This window comes from Rhinoderma darwinii, chromosome 3 (genome assembly GCF_050947455.1).
Source record: "Rhinoderma darwinii isolate aRhiDar2 chromosome 3, aRhiDar2.hap1, whole genome shotgun sequence".
NCBI classification, from domain to species: Eukaryota; Metazoa; Chordata; class Amphibia; order Anura; family Rhinodermatidae; genus Rhinoderma; species Rhinoderma darwinii.
Window position 1 is genome coordinate 221,813,426 of NC_134689.1, and position 25,541 is coordinate 221,838,966.

A 25,541-nucleotide genomic window follows, 5' to 3' on the forward strand; every position below is an offset into this window, starting at 1 on the left:
ATAGCCCCATTGCTTTTTTTTTACCGCACTTTAAGGCCTCATGCCCACTTTTTTCCGTCAGGGTGCTATCCGTTGTTTTAACGGATAGCACCCTGACACATTCATTTCAATGGGGCCATGTACACTTTCTGTTGTTTTAACGGAACTGTGTGGCCGTTCCGTCAAAAGTAGTACAGGTCCTACTCCTGTCTGTTTTTGACGGAACAGTCTTGGCCATTGCATTGATTTGGTCCGTGAAACAACGGACTGCACACGGAAGCCATCCGTTGTACAGTCCGTGATTCACGGAACCGTCATTAGCATCCGCTCAACTGTCGACGGAAGTGTGCATGAGGCCTAACCGCAACGTCTGAATGGACCCTTACAGGAACTTCAGGTGGTTATGGGAGTTCTGTGGGAGGAAATACTGCCTATAAGTGAAGGGTATTGAACATGCAAATGTAGTTTGCATGTTTCTCCATATTCATATGCATTTTTTCTTGCATGTACTTCAGTTTCTTGATGCAACCCAAAAAACATACATCTGTTAGCGTCCCATGAATTTGGTCTGGATGCTTGTAGATTTCTGACATGGGGAAAACTGGTTCCTGGCCCCACGGGCGCTCATAGTATATTGTACGTTTCTACGAATATATTCTGCTTACAATTTAAGGAATATATTACCATTTTGCATGTGAGTAAGAAATACATTCCTCAAGTCTTTTCTGCCTGCTGTATAAGTCCAAACGCAGACCTGCATAATCATAAGCACATAATAAGGTGTCTTTTTCTGCACTTTTGTGCCGTGTTCTCACCTCTTATCAGCACTGACTAGAAGAGAGAAACTGCGATGATCTCTATGCAGTAAGTGGCAAGAGCTCAGCATGAGCAAGGAAGATCTCACTACATTCTGCCAGGAGGGGATTCGTGTATTATCGATGCATATAAAACACTTTACACAACGAGAAATTCAGTTATGTTCAGTAGGTTGTGTGGTTTACCGGTTACTTTCAAACATTTCTATTCTAGGATATTATTGACCTTAGTGCAGAGAAACTCCAACTTCCTGATATCAACTGCGAATAGTAAAAAATGTGTAAATGTGAATTTGATTTAAACGATAGGTACGTTTTTTGGCGCTGATTTTGAAGCAAATATGGCGTCAAAATCTGCCCAAAAAGTCCCCTTTTGATTTCAATGGGAGACGGAGATGTGTTTTTGTTTCCCCCCAGACGGTTTTCACCGTGTGGTTACGTTCACACGACAAACGGCCGTGAAATACAGAGCTGTTTTCGAGGGAAAACAGCCCCTGAATTTAAGCCTTTTTTATACATCAAGCATTTTTTTTAAGCGTTTTTTAAGGCTGTTTTTTTTTCTATTGAGACAATGAAAACGGCTTCAAAAACGTCTCAAGAAGTGACGTGCACTTCTTTTTTACGGGGAGGGGGGGGGGGCTTACGTGCCATTTTTACAAACGGTCGCATAAAAAAAGGCCCGTGGGCACTAAACGCCGGTTTTCCCATTGTAAACAATAGGCTGATGTTTGGAGGCGTTCAGCTTTTTCAGACGTTTTTCGGGACATTTACAGCCTAAAGAACAGCTGAAAATAATCCGTGTGAACATACCCTTAAATACAGCATGCCCTATCTTGGAGCTGTGTCTACCTCTGAGCCTCCATTGAAATCAGTGCGAGGCAGAAAAATAAAAACTCGGACGCTTGAAGCATGTTTTTTTTTTTGGGGGGGTGGGAGGGTGGGCGGTTGGCGCATTTTTTGACTAAATAACCCCCTCGGTTTTAGCATTTGATTAATCAAATGTCTGTACTAAAAAGGCAGGTGCAAAAATTAGAAGTTGACAAGTGACAATTTACAGAGCAGCTAAATAAATGGTGACCACAATATGGCTGCACTTCCTGCTGTCAATTTTACAAAATAGCTGCCATACTAAAACTAAATGGCAATATCTCTGTAAATAAGAGGTAATAACCAAACTTTGCCAGTTATTCAAACTTTTGACTTAATACTATATAACCCGCTTAAGACTAGCTGAAATGGGTTGTCAAGTTTAGAAAACCCATTTCCATACACCCTATTCGTTAATAGAGGGGGGCGTTTGTTCAGGATACCCATATCTTGACCAGAATGGAGAGCTGTTACAAAGAGCGTCTCTTGCTCTGGAGGACCTGTCCTGCATTATATAGACAACCTATTGCTATAAGGGTATGTGCACACGGCAGCTTCCGATATGGCTGAAATTACGGAGCTGTTTTCAGGAGAAAACAGCTCCGTAATTGCAGACGTAGTTGCTCGTCCTCGCATTTTGTGAGGCGTCATTGACGGCCGTAACTTAGAGCTGTTCTTCGTTGAATTCAATGAAAAACGGCTCAAATTACATCCAAAGAAGTGTCCTGCACTTCTTTGACGTGGCAGTCATTTTACGCGTCGTAGTTTGACAGCTGTCAAACGACGACGCGTAAATGACAGATCGTCGGCACAGTACGTCGGCAAACCCATTCAAATGAAGGGGCAGATGTTTGCCGACGTATTGGAGCCGTATTTTCAGGCGTAAATCGAGGCATAATACGCCTCGATTACGCCCGAAAATAGGTCGTGTGAACCCAGCCTTAATGTGCACTGTGTAATGCTTCATTTAATCTGTGGTGGCACTGCAGGGAAATTAAATACTTCCTGCCAGGTTTCCCCACCGGTTAATCCTGATTGCTGGGGGTCCCAACAGGGTCACACATTGGGATAGGTGATTGTCTGATCACTGGGGAACCTACCACTGGGACCCCACCGATCTCTAGAATGGGGGTCCTGATCCTCCACACTGTTTGACTACAGTGGATATTTAAAGTCTATGCTCTTTTCAAGATTCTCACTGCACGGCGGGCTGTGTGGAGAATCTTGGGCTTTTGAGCCCCTGTTCTCGTGATGGGTGCGGGTCCCAGAGGTAGTGCCCCCGCGAACAGACAATTATCACCTATGCTATAGATTCTGGGACAACACCTTTAAAGCTCCAATCAATGGATCCTATTCTTGGCCATAAATATACAGTTCCCATATGGAGTCCTATTGTGTGTCTGAATGCAACCTTCGCTCACATACACGCAGCCATATTCTGGTCCATAATACTGTGCCTATACACAGCGAAGGGCCTATATTGTTACTGTGGGGGGGGGGGGGATATATCTGGGTTTTTTTTCACTGGTAATTTGGGCACTGTATTAAGCTTACAGAATTTCACATACATATTGCGATATGGCCGTCCAAAATAAGTTTTCAGAGACTTTGCTTTGCTTTAACAGGGCCGAGAAGGTGCAAAGATTGAGCCTTGGGAGGACGCTGATTATCTCGTGTACAAGGTCACCGATAGATTCGGCTTTCTCCAGTAAGTATCTCTTTCTTGTAGTGCCTGGGGAAGATTGTAAGAGGTGACAGTGATATTATGTGCGTTTAATAACATTTATTGCTAGAGTATTCGGATGACTGAGTTCATACTTGCATGCCGATTTTCAGTTATTTAACTTTAATGTGTGTCTTTTTAAAATTAAATTATGTTAGTCTGGGGAGCACAAGTGATTCATTCAGAGCGTAAAATGAAGACGAACTGTTTAATTTACTGTTCTTTTCATTTTCTTTTCTCACACTCCTTCCCTACCTCCTTGTTTCTATGAACTTGTTGCTGTTTTGGTTAATATTTAGCAAAAGCAGGACAAAAGTTTGGAAATTATTTTAACAGTAATATAACTGGATTTGTTTTGCACTGGTCATTATGAAATCGTCTTCAATGTGTTGTCCGTTAATATGTAACAGCATTACCAATATTCTCCTCTGTGCTGACCGTGTCAAGCAGATGTTATGTACTAAGTTACTTATAGCAACTGAGATTTGTTAAGTTTATTATAAAAGACACTTTATTCACTTTTACAGTGCACCTTTCATTCTGCATGAGATGTATGGGTTCCCAGATGTATTCACGTTTGTGAAGTCTAACTTTTTGATGTCCAGACACTGTTTCCTACTATTGGGTTTAATAAGGTGCTATGTTAGACCCTAGGTAGCCTTAAAGGGTTATAAACAACTCAAGCAGTTATGGCATATCCACTGGATATGCCATAAATGTTTAAAAGATGAGGGTTCCAGCTCTGGGACTGACACCTATTTAAAGAATGAGGTTCACCTCACCAGGTGGGATGGGGGTTGGGGGATCCTAGTTCCAGAGCAAGATTTGGGTCCCAGATCTACAATCTGCAGTTATAAGACATTTATGCCATATCCTGTAAATATGCTATACATGTCTGAGTTGGGAATAACCCTTTAGTTGTAGCACTTGCTTAAATTTATGTGGCTTTTAAGTCTAAAAATGTTTGAACCAAATTATATAGATATACTAGACTCGCCGGCCACACTGCTTACACTAGACTGTGGACTCTCCTGTCCCCCCCCCCGTCCGTCCCCCCCCAAATTAGGCCGATTTCTTCCTATTGAAACACATGATAGTTTTTCTTTTTATATAGGGTACAGCCAGTTGAATTGTTGACACACGCAGACGCGCACGCAGTCAAAAAAAATGTTCAGTCAAAAGCTGAGCATAATGGGTTTCAAACTGAAGTAAAAGTTTGTTTTTTTGACTGCTCCGCAGAATGGATCAATAATAAATAAAACTTTTGTTTCCGTTTCTGTCCCCGTTTTTATTTATCATCGATCAAATAAAAAAAGCATCCGTTTTTAAAACGCAATCCAGATGCAGATGTAAACCCAGGTTAAGATTCTGTTCACTTCTACGTTGGGCACTCCATTAGAGGCCTCCGTCACAGATCCGGACAAATCTACCGTAAACGCTGCGCTATTTCTGGTAAAATGACGGATACCATGATGGGAACCCGACAGAACCGGTTAAAGTCAATGGGTACTGTCGGGTGGCAATGGTGTCTGGCAACAGAAGCGGCACTTCCGGTATTTTCTTTGTTCTGCTTATCTGACAGAGCAGAACAAGGGATTCACCGACACAGATGTGAAAGAGGCCTTTGCTGAAATTACAAATGAACTTTCTTCATATCTAACCTGCCAAGTACTATTGCCTTATGCTTTAAGTACTTTTATACAAGCAATTAAGATGTTATAAGGCAATTAAACCTACTTTAAATGCTAGAACACTTTCTTAAAATGCTTCACGTTCTGCTGAATTGTTATTTTGAGCAGCCATTTTTAGACTTTAATGTTTAAGCAATTTGTTATTTCGCACTGTAGCCTGGAGCTCACATAAAAATGTCGGAGCTACAAATTAAAACGATTCTCATATTTTATGTATCGCCCATTTCGATGTAAATAAAGTAGGTTCTATGTCTACAGGGTCAAACTAGAAGAGTTTTATTCAAAGCCATGTATAAGGAAAAATCACATAGACTAGCATGGAAAATATTAAAATACAGTTTTAAGAGGACTTTGAAAATGTACACATTTATATCTACCGTACTTCTATATTAAATGTTTGTATGTCCTGGAGTTCGGAAGGTCCATATAATAGTCACACAGACCCATTGAAATATGTGAGAACAAGCTTAACCCCTTCAGGGCCATGGGTCATCGATGCCTCATTGGCCAGGCCTATATTAGTAATGTTTTTTGCATACATTCTTTTACACAGTCATAACTTTTGATCTACTTTGGATAACTTAACCATTTTTTTTAGCTAAATAAACTACTATTCCTACCTTCCTATTCTAATACTAAGGGGCACAGGGAATACTTAAAGAGGCTCTGTCACCAGATTTTGCAACCCCTATCTGCTATTGCAGCAGATAGGCGCTGCAATGTAGATTACAGTAACGTTTTTATTTTTTAAAAACGAGCATTTTTGGCCAAGTTATGACCATTTTTGTAGTTATGCAAATGAGGCTTGCAAAAGTCCAAGTGGGTGTGTTTAAAAGTAAAAGTCCAAGTGGGCGTGTATTATGTGCGTACATCGGGGCGTTTTTAATACTTTCACTAGCTGGGCGCTCTGAAGAGAAGTATCATCCACTTCTCTTCAGAACGCCCAGCTTCTGACAGTGCAGATCTGTGACGTCACTCACAGGTCCTGCATCGTGTCAGCCACATCGGCACCAGAGGCTACAGTTGATTCTGCAGCAGCATCAGCGTTTGCAGGTAAGATCGACTTACCTGCAAACGCTGATGCTGCTGCAGAATCAACTGTAGCCTCTGGTGCCGACACGATGCAGGACCTGTGAGTGACGTCACAGATCTGCACTGTCAGAAGCTGGGCGTTCTGAAGAGAAGTGGATGATACTTCTCTTCAGAGCGCCCAGCTAGTAAAAGTATTAAAAACGCCCCGATGTACGCACACAATACACGCCCACTTGGACTTTTACTTTTAAACACACCCACTTGGACTTTTGCAAGCCTCATTTGTATAACTACAAAAATGGTCATAACTTGGCCAAAAATGCTCGTTTTTTAAAAATAAAAACGTTACTGTAATCTACATTGCAGCGCCTATCTGCTGCAATAGCAGATAGGGGTTGCAAAATCTGGTGACAGAGCCTCTTTAATTTATAGTTTCCTTATGCTTCGTAAATGTATATGTAGGCAAAAAATAGAAGCAAGTAACAGCATCAGGACTTCAGATTTCAAAGGAGAGGTGTATGTTTATTCACCACAAAGTGAGTGACGTTTCGGTTCATAGCTGAACCTTTCAAGACTTAATAGAGGTTCAGTTGTGAACCGAAACATCGCTCACTTTGTGGTGAATAAACCTACACCTCTCCTTTGAAATCTGAAGTCCTGATGCTGTTACTTGCTTCTATTTTTTGCCTATCCATTACATGTCAAGGAGTGGATTCATCCTTTGCGGTAACGTGCACATGGCCTGATTTACAGTCTTTTCTATTTTTTTAATCTATCTTTCGAATTTCTTCACTTATCCTCTTCCGTTCTCTCAATCAGTCTTCTTCACTCTGAAACACTGTGACAGTGAAGGAGGCTGAGAGGATAAGCGTCAAGAGTTTGTTGTACAAACAAACTTTTCAGAGACCACCATTATTCGTTAATCATGGTGATTACATGCTCAGAACCAATTTTTTTCTGACTATCCGTGAGCAGGTTGCTGGGGTGCCGGGGACACAAAGTGCCGGTGTAAGAGCACTCTCCTCAGCGCTATGCCGGCACAAACACGGGACTGTAGATTCACACCCTGGCTTCACAGGGACGTGAGTCTAAATATTAGTGGCGGAAAGGGGTTAAGAGTCAGAAATAGTGTCCAGCATACAGTGCTAGAAACTATTGATAATGGAGCATCTGAAATAAGCACTTGGGTCCTCCATTGTTTACTTTTAGTGGAATATTTTTAATAGTATCCAGCCTGCTGGTAGTACTTCATGTTAGATAAAATCTGAGGGCTCGTTTGCTTTCAATAAAGTAAGGGATTGGAAAGCAGCAGCATAGTGGACCCCATATCCTTATCAGAATATGTAGAGCCCATGTGGTCAGTAGAATGTTTCAAGGTAAATAATGGGTAAAAACACAAGAATGATGTGTTGTTGTTTTTTTGTAATTGAGGTATGAGTGAGCTGTAACAGACGAGCTACTTTGCTGCTGCTCGTTGTCTGTAGGTGCTTTTGTGTGTAGGTAAACACTTACAGGCCATCTGAGAGGTGTGTGATGGGAAAATTATTAGATTGTAAACCCTATTGATGACAGGGACTGATGTGAATGATTACAGTCTGTACAGTTCTGCAGAATGTTAGTGCTATATATGTAACAGGAAATAAGTCTTAATTCCTACGGTCCTGCGACAACATTTTAAATATGACGGGGTTTATTGAGTAATATTACCTGGTGCCCTCTGATTTGCGCCCCTTTGCCTTGGATCCGCCGCTTTGGGGTCCCTAAAGTGGCTGCATTGCTTCTTAGACTACGAGTCTGAGACACTGCCACTATTCTCAGATTGGTAAGTTCTGCTTACGTGAGCAGTTCTGGCCAATCCGAGAACAAAGGGCGTGTCTTAGACTCGATCTGTGAAGCACTGTGGCCGTTTTGGGACAACAGAGGGGACCCCAAAGCGGCAGATCCACGGCAGAGGGCGGCACAACTGGAGGGCATCAGGTAATAGAACACCGTATACCATGTCATATTGAGAATTTTATCCTTGGACTGGAGGTTCACTTTAAGAGACTGCACATTGTAGTTCTTTTCGGTCTGCTATTATTGTGTATTATTAATGGATCAGGTTCCATTGTGCGCCTTCTGTCCATGGTGGATTATTCTATAGTATTGTACATGTGGCTCAGATCACTGTTGTAGTGATTGCATATGAAACCCCTTATTAATATCCTTCTATAAAATGGAGGCATTCATTATTGCAAATGAAGTTGCGTGAACCACAGGATAGTAGCCTTCCTGTTCCAGTTAATATGTGCATACACCTTTTTATGTTTGCCGTTTTGGTTTGCTGGGGCTCATATTATAGGTACTTCCCGACTCTGAGCTTCTGGTATACATCTGGAGGTAAACTTTCCTTCACACTATGGGTGTGATCCGTTTCTTTCTGCAACCTGTGGTAAGCATCTCCATGTTACAAAGAAAGTCTTTGTAAAATTAAACCTATTCAGCTTACTTTCAACTATAGGTCTGGTTTTGTTTTTTTATAAGTTTTATAATTCGGTTTTTTTCACTTGACCCTGCTGATTCTATTCTGTGCAGAGTATAAGTATCTTCTCAACATTATATGATCATGTTTAATGTGAGCAAGTACTTACGAAGAATCCACGTACTCAAAAAGGGACAAGTTGCTGCAAAGCTCCATCTGCTCCCCTGTATGTCCATGTTTTCTTTAAGTATCCAGAATGTGAAGGTAGAAAAGTGCCAGACATTACAGTACAAATGTTGCAGTTTTATATTTTACTTACCATATATTCAACTAACCAAGAAAAAACATGTTCAGTTACAAATAAAGCCAATGATTTGTATGTAAACATCTCCTACTAGAGGTGCCTCAGAGCATTAAATGGTGGTCCACATGGAGTCCCCATACTACTCCGTTGTCTTTAGGCTTGTCTGATGAAGACAACCCCTTTCCATATGCCCGGGGGGAAATGTATGGCTGGCTGCAGCTTCACCTTGCGATAATCGCGGGGTGATTTCTGGAGCCGGACCTGTGTCAATCTGATCGCTTGGCCAACTTCAATTTAAAAAAGAGATGCCCTTATGATAAACTAATGTTTTGTAGACCTCATTGAACCACTTGTAGGTTTGTTCACGTGGTTTTTAAAGTCTTGACACAATATGGAGGAACTATGTTATGTGCAGTATCCTAATAAAATGTGTACAGACTCCGTGCTAGTGATCCAGAAATACAGGCAGCTAGTCTAGGGAAGTTTGATTTTATTTCTTTGCCTTCATCTTCCATCAGCTGACTACAGACGATCAGTTGTCTGACTGTCTGGGACAAGGCAGAGTACTTTTAAATGTGTACTTGTCTAAAAAAAAATAAAATAAAAAAACCACAAATAAGAATTGGAAAGGTAGCCATTGGGCTTTTACTGCTTGTGTTGTGGCAGTAATGTCTATGCTGTGGACTGGTATAATACTAATACTGCTGTCTGATCTCCTGAATGTACAGAGGAATAATGTCTGTGCTTGTGCTGCCTCTAACTGGATGAGGAATTGTCGTGCAGCTTATTGATTCACACTTCTTATTTACTCTCCTTTCAGTCAGGAAGAACTACCAATTCATGATGGAGCAATAGACCGGGTATGTATAGACGGTGTTCATAACATCCAATGCATTACATGTGTCTATGTTGTTGGGTTCTGTATTTTGTATTTGAAAGATCTGGGTTTATTTATTGTGACATTTGTTTAACACATTTATTTTTTATTTTCTATATTTTTTTTAACCAACTGAAATGCAGTAACAATAAGAAACCAAGCGGTTCTTCCGAATCATCAGATTTATTTTTATAGAAACACTACATTTCCTTCCCCAATGCCATACCCGCAAACGTTACCTGCATAAATCAAGTCCCTCATCTTCTTCGGCTTGCCAAGTTTACACGTTGCATTTTAACGCAGGTTCTGTTTTTTCATTTTGTGAGAATTCTCTGCATTAAATACAGTGTGAAAATTTATAGGGTTTGTGAATTTACAGTGACTTTAGGAAGAAGTATACTTATATAAGCTGCATTAATGTCACCTGTCCTGCTCGTGTCATACGACTAATGCTAATGGAACAATGTCTTTTTTAGTTGTCCGTAAAGGATAATATTCTCAAATTCTGCTGTGTTATCTGTGTTAACTAAGGCGGTGTCCGGATTGCTATTATAAAGTTGCTCTCATAATTAAAATAAAATTCCTTTTAATCCAGCATCCAATAGCCTGGAAAAATTCTGACCTGAATCGGACGAGACTGAGTTTAGAGATGCCTCAGATTAAAAATACAAAGTGCTAGATATATTAGCTTTGTATGTTTACTTTCTCTACCCCTATAAATAAGACTCAACATACTTCTGGGATCATCCAATAATACTAAGATTGGATAAACTCCAACGTATCACTTCAATGTGATGTTAAAAAGGAGCATCTATAGGACAGCAGGGATACCTCGTAATTAGTATTCGGTACCCTATATTACCTCGAAGAACAATATCATGAGCATCTTATAGATGCTCTTTATTAGAGTATGTGAATCTTGCTTCAAATCTTCACCAATTCCGCCGCAATCCCCATGGGTCACATGCAGATTTTCCCATGGATTGCGTTTTGAATACACTGTTTTTGTTTGTTTTTTGTTTTTTTACCCTTTAAAATTGAATCGGTGAAATCCACAGGAAAAAAAAATTGCTGCATTTCTGCAACTTAATGAGCACACCTCTTCTATATGTACTCTTCACAATGACGACATACTGTAGACAAAATTGCTTGATACTGTGCAGCAAAGCGGTTAAACGGATATGTGAAATTTGTATACACATACTGGAAAATCAATCCATATATATGGAAGCCAGTGGGAAGCAACAACGAAGACGCTGAGGATAGCGCTTGGTGAAAGAACATATGCAGACATACAGTGAATGCGCTCTTTGGTGACCATTTCCCCTTAATATAGCACGACCCTGCCGTTCGCTATAATACAGCATTACAAAGATTGGAAGGACAACATTAGGGTAACATCAATGTGTCTGCTCTTTGTTTTTATAGCAAAAGTTTCTAGAAATTGAGAGAATCTCCAAATGGCTGAAAATGTTGAAGAGCTGGGATAAGTACAAGAACACAGAAAAGGTAATGCATTTTACTTTTTCGTGACTAGTTGTGATTTGTAACTCTTTCTGCGGTATTTATTTATTTATTTTGCATCATATAATTTGCTTATTGATGCAGTTAGAACTTTGATACAAATATTTATCAATAGCCCTATCTGTTAGGTATCTTCTCATAAATATTCAGGAACAGTGTGATAATAAACCATTTCACACCTCAAAGGAAGATTCGGGCAAGGCATAAAATAAGCGATGTTTCCTGAAACCACAAAAGCCCTTTAAAGAGCAACCATAAAATTAAAGGGGACCTGTGTTTTTTTTTTTTTTCAATTTAAATAAACCACATAACCTTCCTTATTCCTGTTGTCGTCTTGATTCCAGTAGTCATTTTTTTAATTAAAATGTTGCCCTCCCATTGTCTCGCTTTCGCCCCTGCCCAGTTTAGTCTCTAATCTGCTAATTTTGAGTAAAGATACAGAGAGGAGGAGACCTCATCTCTCCTCGTTGCCTCCTGCATCACTGTGACTCTGTCCAATCAGTACGAACAGCCTCACAGTGATGCAAAAGACCCGCTCTGATTGTACAGCCTCATGGTGATGCAAAAGACACGCTCTGATTGTACAGCCTCACGGTGATGCAAAAGACCCGCTCTGATTGTACAGCCTCACAGTGATGCAGAAGACCCGCTCTGATTGTAAAGCCTCACGGTGATGCAAAAGACCCGCTCTGATTGTACAGCCTCACGGTGATGCAAAAGACCTGCTCTGATTGTACATCCTCACAGTGATGCAAAAGACCCGCTCTGATTGTACATCCTCACAGTGATGTAAAAGACCCGCTCTGATTGTACATCCTCACAGTGATGTAAAAGACCCGCTCTGATTGTACAACCTCACGGTGATGCAAAAGACCCGCTCTGATTGTACATCCTCACGGTGATGCAAAAGACCCGCTCTGATTGTACATCCTCACGGTGATGCAAAAGACCTGCTCTGATTGTACATCCTCACGGTGATGCAAAAGACCCGCTCTGATTGTACATCCTCACGGTGATGCAAAAGACCCGCTCTGATTGTACAGCCTCACGGTGATGCAAAAGACCCGCTCTGATTGTACATCCTCACGGTGATGCAAAAGACCCGCTCTGATTGTACAGCCTCACGGTGATGCAAAAGATCCGCTCTGATTGTACAGCCTCACGGTGATGCAAAAGATCTGCTCTGATTGTACAGCCTCACGGTGATGCAAAAGATCTGCTCTGATTGTATAGCCTCACAGTGATGCAAAAGACCCGCTCTGATTGTACATCCTCACAGTGATGCAAAAGACCCGCTCTGATTGTACATCCTCACAGTGATGCAAAAGACCCGCTCCGATTGTACAGCCTCACAGTGATGCAAAAGATCCGCTCTGATTGTACAGCCTCACAGTGATGCAGGAGGCAACGAGGAGAGATGAGGTTTCCTCCTCTCCAATACCATTACTCAAAATTATCATGTTAGGCGCTAAGTGGAGGAGGAGCCGTCCCAGGACAACAGGAGGGCCAAAAATAAATGACATTTGTCATTGCATTAATTGTTTTTCTTTTTTGTTTGTTAAATAAAGCTACACAGAAGATTTTACAAAGGCATTCCCCTTCAGCTGCGAGGTCAAGTATGGTCTCTAATTCTGGAAGTTCCAAAACTAAAAGATGAGAAAAAAGACCTTTACACGGTAAGTATTTGTTGGATTAAACCATTTTAACCTTTATACACAAGTGTTAGAAAAAAATATGCTACGGATTTCACCCTTCGCATTGCACACCGCCAAATCTGGTTAATATCTGCGGCGTTTAAGCAAGATCATAGGCATGCTACATATTTCAAAATCCGCAGCACATTTTGAAATGTTCAAATTTTTTTTCTGCTGTATCTGGAAGGGGTTTTGATAACCGATACCTCATTCGCATGTATTGTACTGTAATTTGTTACAGATTTTAGGTCTTAATCATCACAGAAATGCAGCAACAAATCTGCCGCGTATGAACGGGACTGTAATATATGTACAATTACTTTTTCTTTAATTCAATAATCCAGAAATATTGATAATCTGGCACGTGTTCAGCCCATAGCTGCATGATGATCTTAATTTTTCACTAAAGCCAGGACCAGAAGGGTTGAGAAGGGCCAACCAATTATGAGACCCTTCTGAGGAAGGGGCTGCACTTTTATTTATTTATTTTTTTCCCCTGTTTTTTTTTGTAGCAAAAAAACAAAACACAACACTCCTGCCAGTTGTTAGCTTGAAGGCTATGGGGAAATAAAAAAACGGACTACAAACATGGCGATCTTTTTTAAGGTGTCTTTTTTTTTTTCTTTTGTCTTGCAATTTTTTGGCTCCATGGCGTTTTTGACACTTTCAGCATTTAGCGGCATTTCCCCCTCTAGTGTGTCAATGTGTGTTGCATTATTTGATGGCGTTTTGGTGTCATTTTTTTCTGAGTAATTCATGTGCTGCAAAGACTAATTCTTGTGTCACGTGATATTTGAATCACATGATTTGCAATTTGAAAAACGCCACAAAAAAAACAAGTTGTGAAACACTCCATAAGAAACGCATGTACCATTTTACAAACAGAACACTTTTTTTTTTTTTTAAGATACGTTTTTGCCCAACAAATGCCATGCGTCGTCTTTTAAAAAAGCCTAATAGTAGCATATTTTCTTGTTGTATTCTATTTTAGACTTCTGGTCTCAAGTTTCTGTACATTTTATTTACTTTTCTATAACTGTTCAATAATCCCAGAATATAGGAAAACTTGTCATTCATCAGGTCTCATTAATGCTGGTGTTTTGAAGAAAATGTTGATGTGTATGTAAAATTGTAATCAATCGCTATCTGGGTTAGTGATCTTTCTTAATATGCTGCACGTGACACTTTTTTGCTTAGGTTCTTAAACGAAAAGCAAGGAACCTTTCACCGGATATCAGACAGATTGATCTGGATGTGAATCGAACGTTTCGAGACCACATAATGTTCCGAGATCGATATGGTGTTAAGTATGTACAGCCTTCTATCCACTATGCATAGCGCACCTTCCAGACTCATTCAAAATAGTGTCCCATTCACTTTTGAAATTAAGCAGCGTCAGATTTCTGGCATTTATTTTGAATTTTTGAAAATGCAATAATTTTTCTGTAATAAAGAAATTTAAAAGTGAAATTTAAATATTTTTAAAAAAAAATGAGGAATAAATAATTCTCCAACACCACCATCTAAAGTGGCATAGGTCTAGGCTGAACATTTATTGAAGAGTTAAAGGCGATGTACACCTTTTTGAGGGGCATTTTTTTTTTTAAATTATAAATTGATTAGTCAGTGTGTTTGGTGTAACTAATGTTTTATTACATTTTTTTTTACTTTTTTTAGATACAGCTGCTTGGTATTCTCTATACAGAGCAGCTGTGTTGTTCGTTAAGACATGAATCGGTCCATCCCGCGGACCTGACGGGTTCAGTGTTAGCGGATCCTGCGTGTCTCTAACACGCAGTACCCGCTGTCCCTAATCCGTCAGTCCCCCGGACCTGACGGGAACAGGATTTAGCATTACATACCGCTTCTCTGTATAGAGAATACAGAGCAGCTGTATCTAAAAAAAAGTTTTTTTTTTTTTTTTTTTAATAAAGATTAATTACAAAGTTACACCAAACATTCTGACCTGTTAATAAAAAAAAATGATGCCCATCAAAGGTTTACATAGCCTTTAACGATCATTGGTTCCTAATGTATGGTTATGGCACATCCACTGTGAGCAGTATGATGGTACTTCGGGGAATTTCACTGACCACTTTAGAAAATAGTCTTCATGTACAACCGCATATATTTTGATGATGCAGTGCTGTCAAGTGTATGCCACTGTATTTTGCTAATGGTTCCTACAGGGCGACGACAAGGAATTAATATTTCTCCCTGTGCTGAGGTGACGTGATCAGATTGCTCCGCTTGTAAAGGCGCAAGTTCAACATAAAATCAAAGTGAATAATTTGTTTTTATTTCTGGGTCTTCCTACAACACATTTATGTCTGATCGGTGGCTTCTAGGACCCCCACCAATCACTAGAATGTGTCCCTGTTTGCTGGTTTGAAGCATGGCATCTCACTTGTTGTCTATGGAGATCCTAGGGATATGGCAATAATGTCATCCTTCAGAATGTCGGACACCCAACCAAGCTGATTATGCTCGTTTCCAGTTCTAGGAAATGATTCTACTACTAATTTAAATATTGGATATTTTTTCAGTTTTTTAAAGAGAATAAGATCTTGGAATAAAATACAGATAATACTTGTACACAAGGGCATTTTAAGCTGTAGAATCACATTCCCTTTGATGCCACATAGAGCTGTGCATGTACTTTTATTTTGTCCGGAACACATTTTAAATCTGAGTACTGCGTATTAACCTCTATACGTTTATACTCCATGATCAGAGAAGCTTTCAGACAGAAGCCGCTTGGTTGACTAGACTGTTATTCCAATGTGGATAGCTTGTCACCATCATAGATCCACTTATCATATTGAAGTTTTTTTTTTTATAGCCGAAGTACAACCACTGGATGTCTCGCAGGCTAAACTCTATTGAACAGGGCTTGCAGTACTTCACATTGATTTTACATGCTTTGTTCCCTTCAGCCACTTGTTAGTTTATTGCAGCACCGCAAATGGCTTTTCACATATAAATTCCAATTAGATGAAATTTATGAAATGTGTTTTAAATCCGCATGGACGATGTATTGCTAAACGTTTTTTTCTTCACACAGACAACAGGCTTTATTTCATGTGTTGGCAGCATATTCATTGTATAATACGGTAAGTGGTTAATACGGTTACTGGAGGATATAATTCATTAAATTGATCACTTTTAACCAAAATACCATCGTTTGAAGATTTATTGATTTTTATCATCCAGCTTGAACTCTCAGAAACTTGTTCATGTGGTTCGGACAACCCACTAAATGTAAAGTACTTTAACAAGGTTACCTATTACATTAGACCGAAATGTAGAGATCGAAAGAAGTGAAGAGGTGGCTCCTGCAGGGAATGATGTAGCCGTGTAGGATGTGATTTAACCAGGTAGAAAGTATGTGATACTTAATTTTTGTCAATGTGTATAAAAGATATCATCTGAGGGCTTGTTACTACCGATTTCATATATATTGAGCCAGAGTAAGCCCATATGCACACAGCACAGAAGCTGCAAGGGGCGCATGAAGTCCTGTACGGGACTCTGTGTGCTGCCATACAATGGTCTGTATGGGGCGCTGTATGTAGAGAGCTATTCTCCCCTAATGGCAATGCGTTAAATACCCAAATTACATCAAAATGGGCAAATATGTCCATTTTTGTTTGTGTGTACTTATGAGCGAAATCACGATCACCATATGTCAGTGAGACCTTGTACCCACCTCTCTGGCTATTTCCTACATTCACATTATGAGCCAGAGTCAGTCACTTGTTGTTTTTTTGCCCACCGTATGAGGTTAACTCCTGACTTGGCATCAGTTCCACTTAGTACATGAAATTGAGATGGATTGTACTCTCTTTGCCAGTATTTTGTCTATACCATAGTGTAGGGAGTGTTGCCAAGCTAGGCAATCGGATTACATTGGTGATTGATGGCCCAAACACAATGAAGAGACTTTTACCAAGTAGCGCTCCAGCACCCAACATCTAATGAAAGACTGTACGTGGGATTTCTTATCACATTGAAACTGAATAATTTCCTTATTTTTAATCTAAACCACAACGCATGATATTTCTGAGCATTATATGTCTTGTCTTGAAGTAGTGCAAAGCATTTTAAGATTTTCTAGGTTTGTGTATTAGCATCCTGTTCCTTCTATACTCAAATGGGAAGGAAGAAAATAAAACATTTGCTTAACGCAGAACCTGATGTTTTATCATTGATTCTCTGGTGTTTTTTATGGAAATAATGTGCAATTTCCAGAGGCCTAATTGTAGAGAGTGATGAATACCACAGATCATCTGCATTAAATTATAGCTAAAGCACAGAAGGTGTTTGCTGGAAAATATGCTCACATATTGAGGAATCTGAACAGGTGGTAGGGGGTAGAAGGTTCTGATAATTTTTCTAATGACCCAACATGAAGCCTCTGTATATAGATTGCACTACCTGGGCACGGAGGGTCTTCCAGGTCCTTTCTTGTGTGTTAATATCGGTGGTCTCGCAATCCATTCTACAGGAACATCTGTGTGTAATTATCATGTTGGTCACAATGCACAGAGAATTCACACTGCTTGGGGAGCATTGCACATGCACATGTACAACCAGATGGCATTTAAGTATATGCGAGAAATCTCTTGGCAAAAGTTCTGCATGGTGTCAAAACTAGACTTGTTAACCCTCCGAACCTGGCAATGTGTTGAAAGCCTGAGTAGCTACAGTGCATGTGTGGAAATAAAAGAAACCGAGTGCATGGAATTCACAGCCTGCGCCTTTGAAGAAAAAGTCTAGCTATTATTAGAATTAGAATATTTCTAAGCATGGTTTTCTTAACCCTTTAGTGATGAGCCATTTTTGGGCCTTAATGACCAAGCGTAATTCGACGATGAAAAAAACCTTTAAAATTCAAGAGCTATAAACCCCCTCCCTCCCATCGACATAACTGTGAGGGCTTGTTTTTTGCGGGACAAGCTCTATTTGTTAAATTTTTTTCATGGCACCATTTGGGGGTGCATATAACTTATTGCTTAACTTTTTTGAGGAGTATGGAAATTCGATGAGACTCCTCTCTCGGAAACCACTTAGATGACGCGGTCGCTGTTAACCACGGCATTAAGAAGTTAAACAGTCCTGATCGGAGGTTACTCCGATCCTGGCCGTTAGAGCAGGGGCCGGGCTATCATTCGAAAAGGCGGCGCGTTGGCATAAGTACCATTAATAATTGCTGTAAAAAGGCATATGGGCGGTCATTAAGGGCTTAACGGGTACCGCACTTAGTGTGCTGTTACCTAGTTTGTACGGTTGAAAAAAGACACATGTCCATCAAGTTCAACCAAGGGATGGGAAAAATTTCTACACAAATAATTTCCTAGAACGAAAAAATATCAGCTCCTATGTCAAAGCCTTTTTTAAAGCCATCTACTGTCCCTGCTGTGACCAGCTCCTGCGGTAGACTATTCCATAGATTCACTGTTCTCACAGTAAAGAAGGCTTGTCGCTTCTGCCGATTGAACCTTTTTTTCTCCAGACGGAGGGAGTGCCCCCATTTTTTTTTGAGGCGGTTTTACATGGAACAGGATTTCACCATATTTTTTGTATGTGCCATGCATATATTTATATAAGTTAATCATCTCCCCCCTTAGTAGTCTCTCTTTAAGGCTAAAGAGGTTTAATTCTTTTAATCTTTCCACATAACTTAGATTCTCCATGCCCCTTATTAGCTTCGTTGCTCTTCGTTGTATCTTTCTATGAACTGGAGCCCAGAATTGAACTGCATATTCTAGATGAGACCTCACTAATGCTTTGTAAAGTGGTAATATTACATCCCTGTCCCGCGAGTCCATGCCTCTTTTAATACACGACAATATCTTGCTGGCCTTTGGAGCAGCTGGTTGACATTGCATGCTGTTATTTAGTTTATGATCTACAAGTACACCCAGATCCTTCTCAACAAGTGACTCTCCCAGTATAGCTTCCCCTAGGACACATGATACATGCAGGTTGTTGGTACCCAGATGCATAACTTTGCATTTGTTTACGTTTAACCTCATTTGCCAAGTGGATGCCCAAACACTTAGTGTGTCCATATCAGCTTGCAATTTACGAACATCTTCCATAGACTGAACATTACTACATAGTTTGGTGTCATCTGCAAAAATAGAAATAGTGCTATTAATCCCATCCTCTATATCATTAATAAATAAGTTGAATAATAGTGGCCCCAGCACTGAACCCTGGGGTACACCACTTATAACCAGGGACCATCCAGAGTAGAAATCATTGACCACAACTCTCTGGATACGGTCCTTGAGTCAATTCTCAATCCAATTACAAACTATACTTTCTAAACCTATAGTCCCTAATTTGCCCATTAGACGTCTGAGGGACAGTGTCAAATGTCTTTGCAAAGTCCAAAAACACTTTATCCACAGCGGCCCCTTTGTCTAGGCTTCTGCTCGCCTCTTCATAAAAACAAATCAGGTTGGTTTGACAGCTTCTGTTCTTAGTAAAACCGTGCTGGCTGTCACTTATAATACTATTTATTGTCACATAATCCTGTATAAAGTCCCTCAATAGCCCCTCAAACATTTTCCCCACGATGGATGTTAAGTTTACTGGTCTATAATTACCTGGGGAAGACCTAGAGCCCTTTTTGAAAATAGGCACCACATTTGCCCTGCACCAGTTTCTTGATACTATTCCAGTCACTAGAGAATCTCTAAATATTATGAAGAGGGCGGCAGAAATAACTGAACTAAGCTCTTTAAGAACTCTAGGTTATAACCCATCTGGTCCCGGGGCCTTGTGCACATTTATTTTATTTAACTTCGCTTGGACCATATCTACATTTAGCCAATTCAGTATATTAATCGATGTATTAACAGCACTAGCACCGGCTACATCAGCTGCTCTTTCTTCTGTTGTATATACAGAGCTAAAGAACCCATTTAGTAACTCTGCCTTCTCTTGATCCCCTGTGACCAACTCCCCATTACCACTGTCTACATGTTCAGACCTTGGCTTTTTTGCATTTACCTACTTGAAGAATTCTTTGGGATTTGTTTTACTATCCTTGGCCATCCGCCTTTCATTTTGTATTTTTGCTGATTTTATTTCTTTTTTTGCAGATTTCATTAAGCTCTTTATTATAATTTACAAAGGCTACAGCTGATTTGTATTTTTGAAATGCCCTTTTTTTTGTCATATATTGCCCTTTTTACAGAAGGTGTAAGCCATGTTGGGTTTAATTTTAGTTGGTTATACTTGTTACCTAGAGGAATAAATTTTGCGCTATAATTACCCAAAGTAGATTTGAAAATCTCCCATTTATCATTTGTTCCATTATTTGACATTAGTTCTTCCCAGTCCATATCCTGAATTGCAGCCTTCATCCTGGGGAAATTAAGTGTGTTTGCCCTCCCAGCCTGTGTTTGTTTTTTACAGTATATGTAAAATATAACTATATTGTGATCACTGTTACCGAGGTTTTCACGAACATTGACATTCCCAACAAGTTCTGCATTATTAGAAATGACCAGATCCAACAGAGCTTCACCTCTAGTCGGGTCTTGCACAAACTGGCCCATAAAATTTTCCTGCAACAGGTTGAGGAAATTTCTCCCAAGCCGAACCATGACACCAATTAATATCACGGTAATTAAAATCTCCAATTATACTACAGTACTAGCCTGTGCAGCCCACTCCATCTGTTTTTATATTTCTGACCTTCCATCTCCTCAGTTATATTGGGGGGTCTATAGATTACACCAAAAGTAATTTTTTCAGTGTTTACCTCCCTTTGTAATTCCACCCACAAGGTTTCAACCTCCTCACAGTCTTCACCCACTAGTGTCTCTTTCACACTCTCCTTCATATCACTTCTCACATACAGACATACACCACCACCTTTCCTATTTGCCCTGTCTTTCCAAAACCGTGTAAAAATGTAGATTTACAGCCCAGTCGTGTGAAGAGTCTAGCCATGTTAAGTGACACCATTAAACATGATGTCATTTGTGCTTTAATATCCAAAGTCAAAATTTGGTCCATGAGCAGATACTTTTGGGGATGACGGCAGCAGGATTTTTCTGTACGTATAGAGACACATAAACATGGCAGTGTATAGGGACACATGTAATATATATATATATATATATATATATATATATATATATATATATATATATATATATATAATATGGCTGTCAGTACAGCTCCCACAGGGATTGTTACCCAGCTTTTCTACTGTCCTGACTATTATATTTGCCTGCCTGTGGAGAAATGGGAGGTGGGGGGGGGGGGTTATAATTCCACAGTCTTGGAAAGTTGAGCTATAAGCGTTGCTGGGATATGTAGTTGTGGGCATAGTCACCTATCCATAATCAATACTTGATCAATCGGTCATATGGAAACCGCTCAAGGACCGATATCTACTGGTGTGTTTTTTGTTTTAGCGGGAGCCTTTTAGGCACTTAGGCTACAGGGTTCTGTCTGTATCCCCTCAAGCTCCCTGGTATTTTTGACTGCAGGAATAGCATAATCTGCAGTGCTATTTTTGCCCTCAAAAATACCAGAGACCCTTTAAAACCAAAATTAAGTCACTTAGATTCGTCCGGACCCGTTTGGTAGTGTCAGAAAACTTACCGGTCTGTTGAAGAAGAGAGAACCTTAGTGTTAAACGTTAACACATTTTAACCTTAAAATACAGGTTCTAAAATACCTTTTTGTGTGTTTTAAATGAAATATTTCATATTTTATGCTCTTATACAGGAGGTTGGATACTGTCAGGGCATGAGCCAGATTACTGCATTACTACTGATGTACATGAATGAAGAAGATGCCTTTTGGGCCCTTGTAAAATTGTTCTCTGGGTCTAAACATACATTGCATGGTAAGAATTGTTCATGTTTATCTCACAATCTCAATAAGTGATTTACATCTAATTTTTGGACTAATGATGTGTGTGCCTGTGCGCGCACGCGATGCAAGTATATATTATGCTTTATACATACGTATATTTAACATGCATGCTTTCAGTTTCTCACCTTTTTGTTCTTTTTTGTAGGATTTTTTGTCCCAGGTTTTCCAAAGCTATTAAGATTTCAGGAACATCATGATAAAATAATGAAGAAATATATGCCTAAACTTAAACAGCACTTTGTAAGTAAACTAATCGGGATGAACCCATGTAGACTGATTGTTACTGATAATGCAAGGATACGTGTACCTATTAGGTTGTGCTGATATTGTACATTTTAATTTTCAGTTTCTTCCTTTGTAATAAATAAAAGGATAGTTCCACTTGTGGAGTTAAAATAAGTGACTTCAACTTCTTTACGTGTACGGATTTTTGAGCAATAAGCTTTTCTTCTCTATTCACACTCCAAGTCATAGTAGAAATGCTTCTAGTTCCTTCTTGGAATCTGTGTGCTGTTTATCTGCACTCCGCAGACATTCAGGCAACTCAAAAGCTTCAGCCTCTATCTGTGTCACTTTCATGAGTGCTCCCATGATGCCCTGCTCGCTGGAAACAGAAGTCCAGCAGATAAGATTATTTGACTAAAATACTATATAATTAAAAATCAATATTGCATAAGTTAAGCAAAATATTTTAAGAAAATTTTCAACATGTTTTGTACATATGAATATAAACTGAAATGTTGTGATTGTGCTACGCATAAGAGTATAACTTAACCCCTTTACTTCCTACGTGTTGGCTTTAAACGGTTGCCACAAGAAGAATATAAGGGCTAGTGCTTTGCATCTTTAAATGATACCCGATCAACTCTATAGCGGCCATATTTAGGAAACGGCACTTGTTTTACTTTGATTCTGTGTATGGGAGGGAGGATCTGCAAGTGAAAGCAGGAAGGATGGGGACAGTCTTTTACTGTGATCTCTCCCCCTGTACAGCCTTCCAGTGACCCCAGGGGTGTGATGTAGGAACTTTTTATTCATACTATCACATCCCCGTACCGATGACACAGGATATGTGCTTTCTAGTTGTCATATTTAGGGGGGGGGGGGGGGTTATTTTTCTTCTACCTAAGAAATGACATGACGAGCAGTTAGTTGGTCCTCTAATCACCCCCTGCATCTAATCAGTCTTTGTCAACTCGGTGACATTTATTTACCAATATCTGAATTGCAGAAATATTTAGGTCTCTTTTAGTTTTATTACATTTGTGGAAATATGTGCATGTAGACTTAGGCATAAGAACCCGCAGTAGATTCCATCACATTGGTCATAATGCGGCCGTTATCATGGTGACTCGTCCCTCCTTTGCTGTCCGTTCTGGCCTCCCTGGATGATGCTGGAGCCAATGTGACCGCTGCAGCCTGTGATTGGCTGCCGCGGTTACATGGCATGAAACATCGTTGGGTTTTTGCATCCCCATTGAATTCAATGGGGAAAACCCGCAACAGAGAAGCAACGAAAACGCAGCATAAATTGACATGCTGCGGATTTAAATTCCGCACCGCAGGTCAATTTATTAACGTTTTTGTTGTGTTTTCTTTTCGGCAACGTGGGCATGAGATTTTCTAAATCTCATCCACTTTGCTGCTACTGTAAATGCTGCACAGAACTCCGGTGTGGAAATTCGGCAGCATTTACGCTACGTGGGAACCCGGCCTAACCGTTCTCTTTTTTTTTTTTTTTTTTTTTTTTTTTTTTTTACAATTAAAGTAGTCTGCTTTGGACAATCCCTACCTGTTAGAAGGGAACCTTACCAATAAGTTGATCACAAAATGTCCCCTGCCAGGACCCCCATCAGCTGTAATCTGTGGGGAAACCTGTAGGTGCTGCAATCTCCCTGCAGCACCTACAGTAAAATAATGCATTACGCAGATCCCATTCGTATCAATGGGTTGTCTGTGTAATAGAGGACAATGCAGGTCGTTTAGGCTACATTCAGATGAGCGTGTCCGATTTGCGCGTGTAAAATACGCAGCGTTTTCCTTTTCATGTCAGTGTTCGTTGCGTACTGGCATCAGCATGCTACTTGCATATGGTATGCGTTTTTCACGTCCGTGCAAGCACTTTTTATTTTTTTGTATTTTTAATTTTTTATTTCTATGCGTTTCTTTTGTAACTGATTCTTGAAACATGGACAGCACAGGGATGTCGTCCGTATGCTGTCCGTGGTTTTTACGCACCCATAGACTTCACTGGGCGACTATTAGGACATGCACCAATATAGGACATGCAAAGAGTTTAACGCAACGGACACTCGCTGCGTTAAAACTCCTGCATGTGTGAATAGCCCCATTGAGTTGAATGGGTCAGTGTGCTGTGAGTTATTTCAACGCGCAGCACACGGACGAGGAACAGGCCCATCTGAATGAGCCCTTAGGCCGAATTCAGACGACCATAGTATGCGTCCGTGTGAGGGCCGTTAAAACAACGGCCATCACACGGACGCATGTATTTCAATGGGGCCGTTCACTGGGCCGTTGTTCCAATGGACTGTATGAAGGGCTCGTTGAAAAATAGAACATGTCCTATTTTCTTCCATTTTCACAAATCCATCGATAGACTCAAGTCTATGAGGGATCCATGAAAACGGGCCCCGCACAGGTGCAACTTGGACGTGAATAAACGGCCGTTTCTCACATCCGAATTTGCCCTCGTTCGTGTGAATCTGGCAGTGAGAGACACTTTTTGTAACTGCTCTCCACTCTGGCCATGAGATGAGTATCCTGAATGTGTTTTCCCCTCTATTAACCTCAAAATTCCCTAATAAAGTATATCAAAATGGGCTTTGTAAACTGTACAACCCTTTTAAGGTTGCAGTGACCTATATTACACTATGACTTTGCTTCCACTTGTATTGTTTGCCCAGAACTTCATAGAAGCTGTAAACCTGAATAACTAACTTAAAATCAATTTGCTACTTTAGCCAAACTGAAAATATACCAATATTCCTCACGTAAAGTCCAACATAACTATTGTCGCTACTGACTAATCTATAAAGCATCCTGCAAATGGGCCGTGATGCCCATAAATGTGGGAGCTTAGCCTAACACCAGGGGTGCCAATAGGCTACTGAGCACCTCCTGCAGATGCTGTGTCGCAGCAGTGTTGGCGGCCATGGGCTCCTGCATTATAACTTTGTGAGGGCCCACATGAATGAGGTTGAAGTGAAGTGGCTAATTTTTTTTTTTTACAGTATGAGACCACGAGTGGACAGCACTAATGGTATCTAAACAATATTCTATGCACATTGGGGGAATATGTAAAAAAGTTTATGTCAGTGTTGTGGTGTAAAAAAGTCACAATGTGGTGCACCCCATGGTTGCGCTAATATTTGCGACTTTTCTCACCACTTTCCGAAAGTGACGGGATAAGGGGCAGACATTAGCCAAAGGGACGAGGCCTTTGTTAGAGCTACTGAGTTATTTTATTTTTTGACAGAAACTGGCGTAGGTTATGGCGCAAATCTACACCTTCTCATAGCATCTAAGCTGAGAAAGTGGCAGAGATTCCGGAAACAGCTGAGCTCGCTTATCTGTGCTGTTTCCATAACAGTCATAGAAATAAATGGGAGGTTACGGAAACAGCGTTCCATAACTCCCATTTATATAT

At 40.2% G+C, this 25,541-nt stretch overlaps 1 protein-coding gene across 2 annotated transcripts in view; it reads left to right on the top strand.

Annotated features, from left to right (window-relative positions):
- The window catches only part of USP6NL (USP6 N-terminal like), a 147,761-nt gene that overhangs the window by 95,526 nt on the left and 26,694 nt on the right, over window positions 1-25,541 (top strand). For both annotated transcript variants that reach the window (XM_075857432.1, XM_075857433.1), the window contains exons 3-10: window positions 3,287-3,369; window positions 9,693-9,732; window positions 11,178-11,258; window positions 12,842-12,949; window positions 14,165-14,274; window positions 16,032-16,080; window positions 21,725-21,845; window positions 22,020-22,114. In XM_075857432.1, coding sequence (XP_075713547.1) covers window positions 3,287-3,369; window positions 9,693-9,732; window positions 11,178-11,258; window positions 12,842-12,949; window positions 14,165-14,274; window positions 16,032-16,080; window positions 21,725-21,845; window positions 22,020-22,114 — 687 coding nt within the window. The remainder of the gene's footprint in view (window positions 1-3,286; window positions 3,370-9,692; window positions 9,733-11,177; window positions 11,259-12,841; window positions 12,950-14,164; window positions 14,275-16,031; window positions 16,081-21,724; window positions 21,846-22,019; window positions 22,115-25,541) is intronic.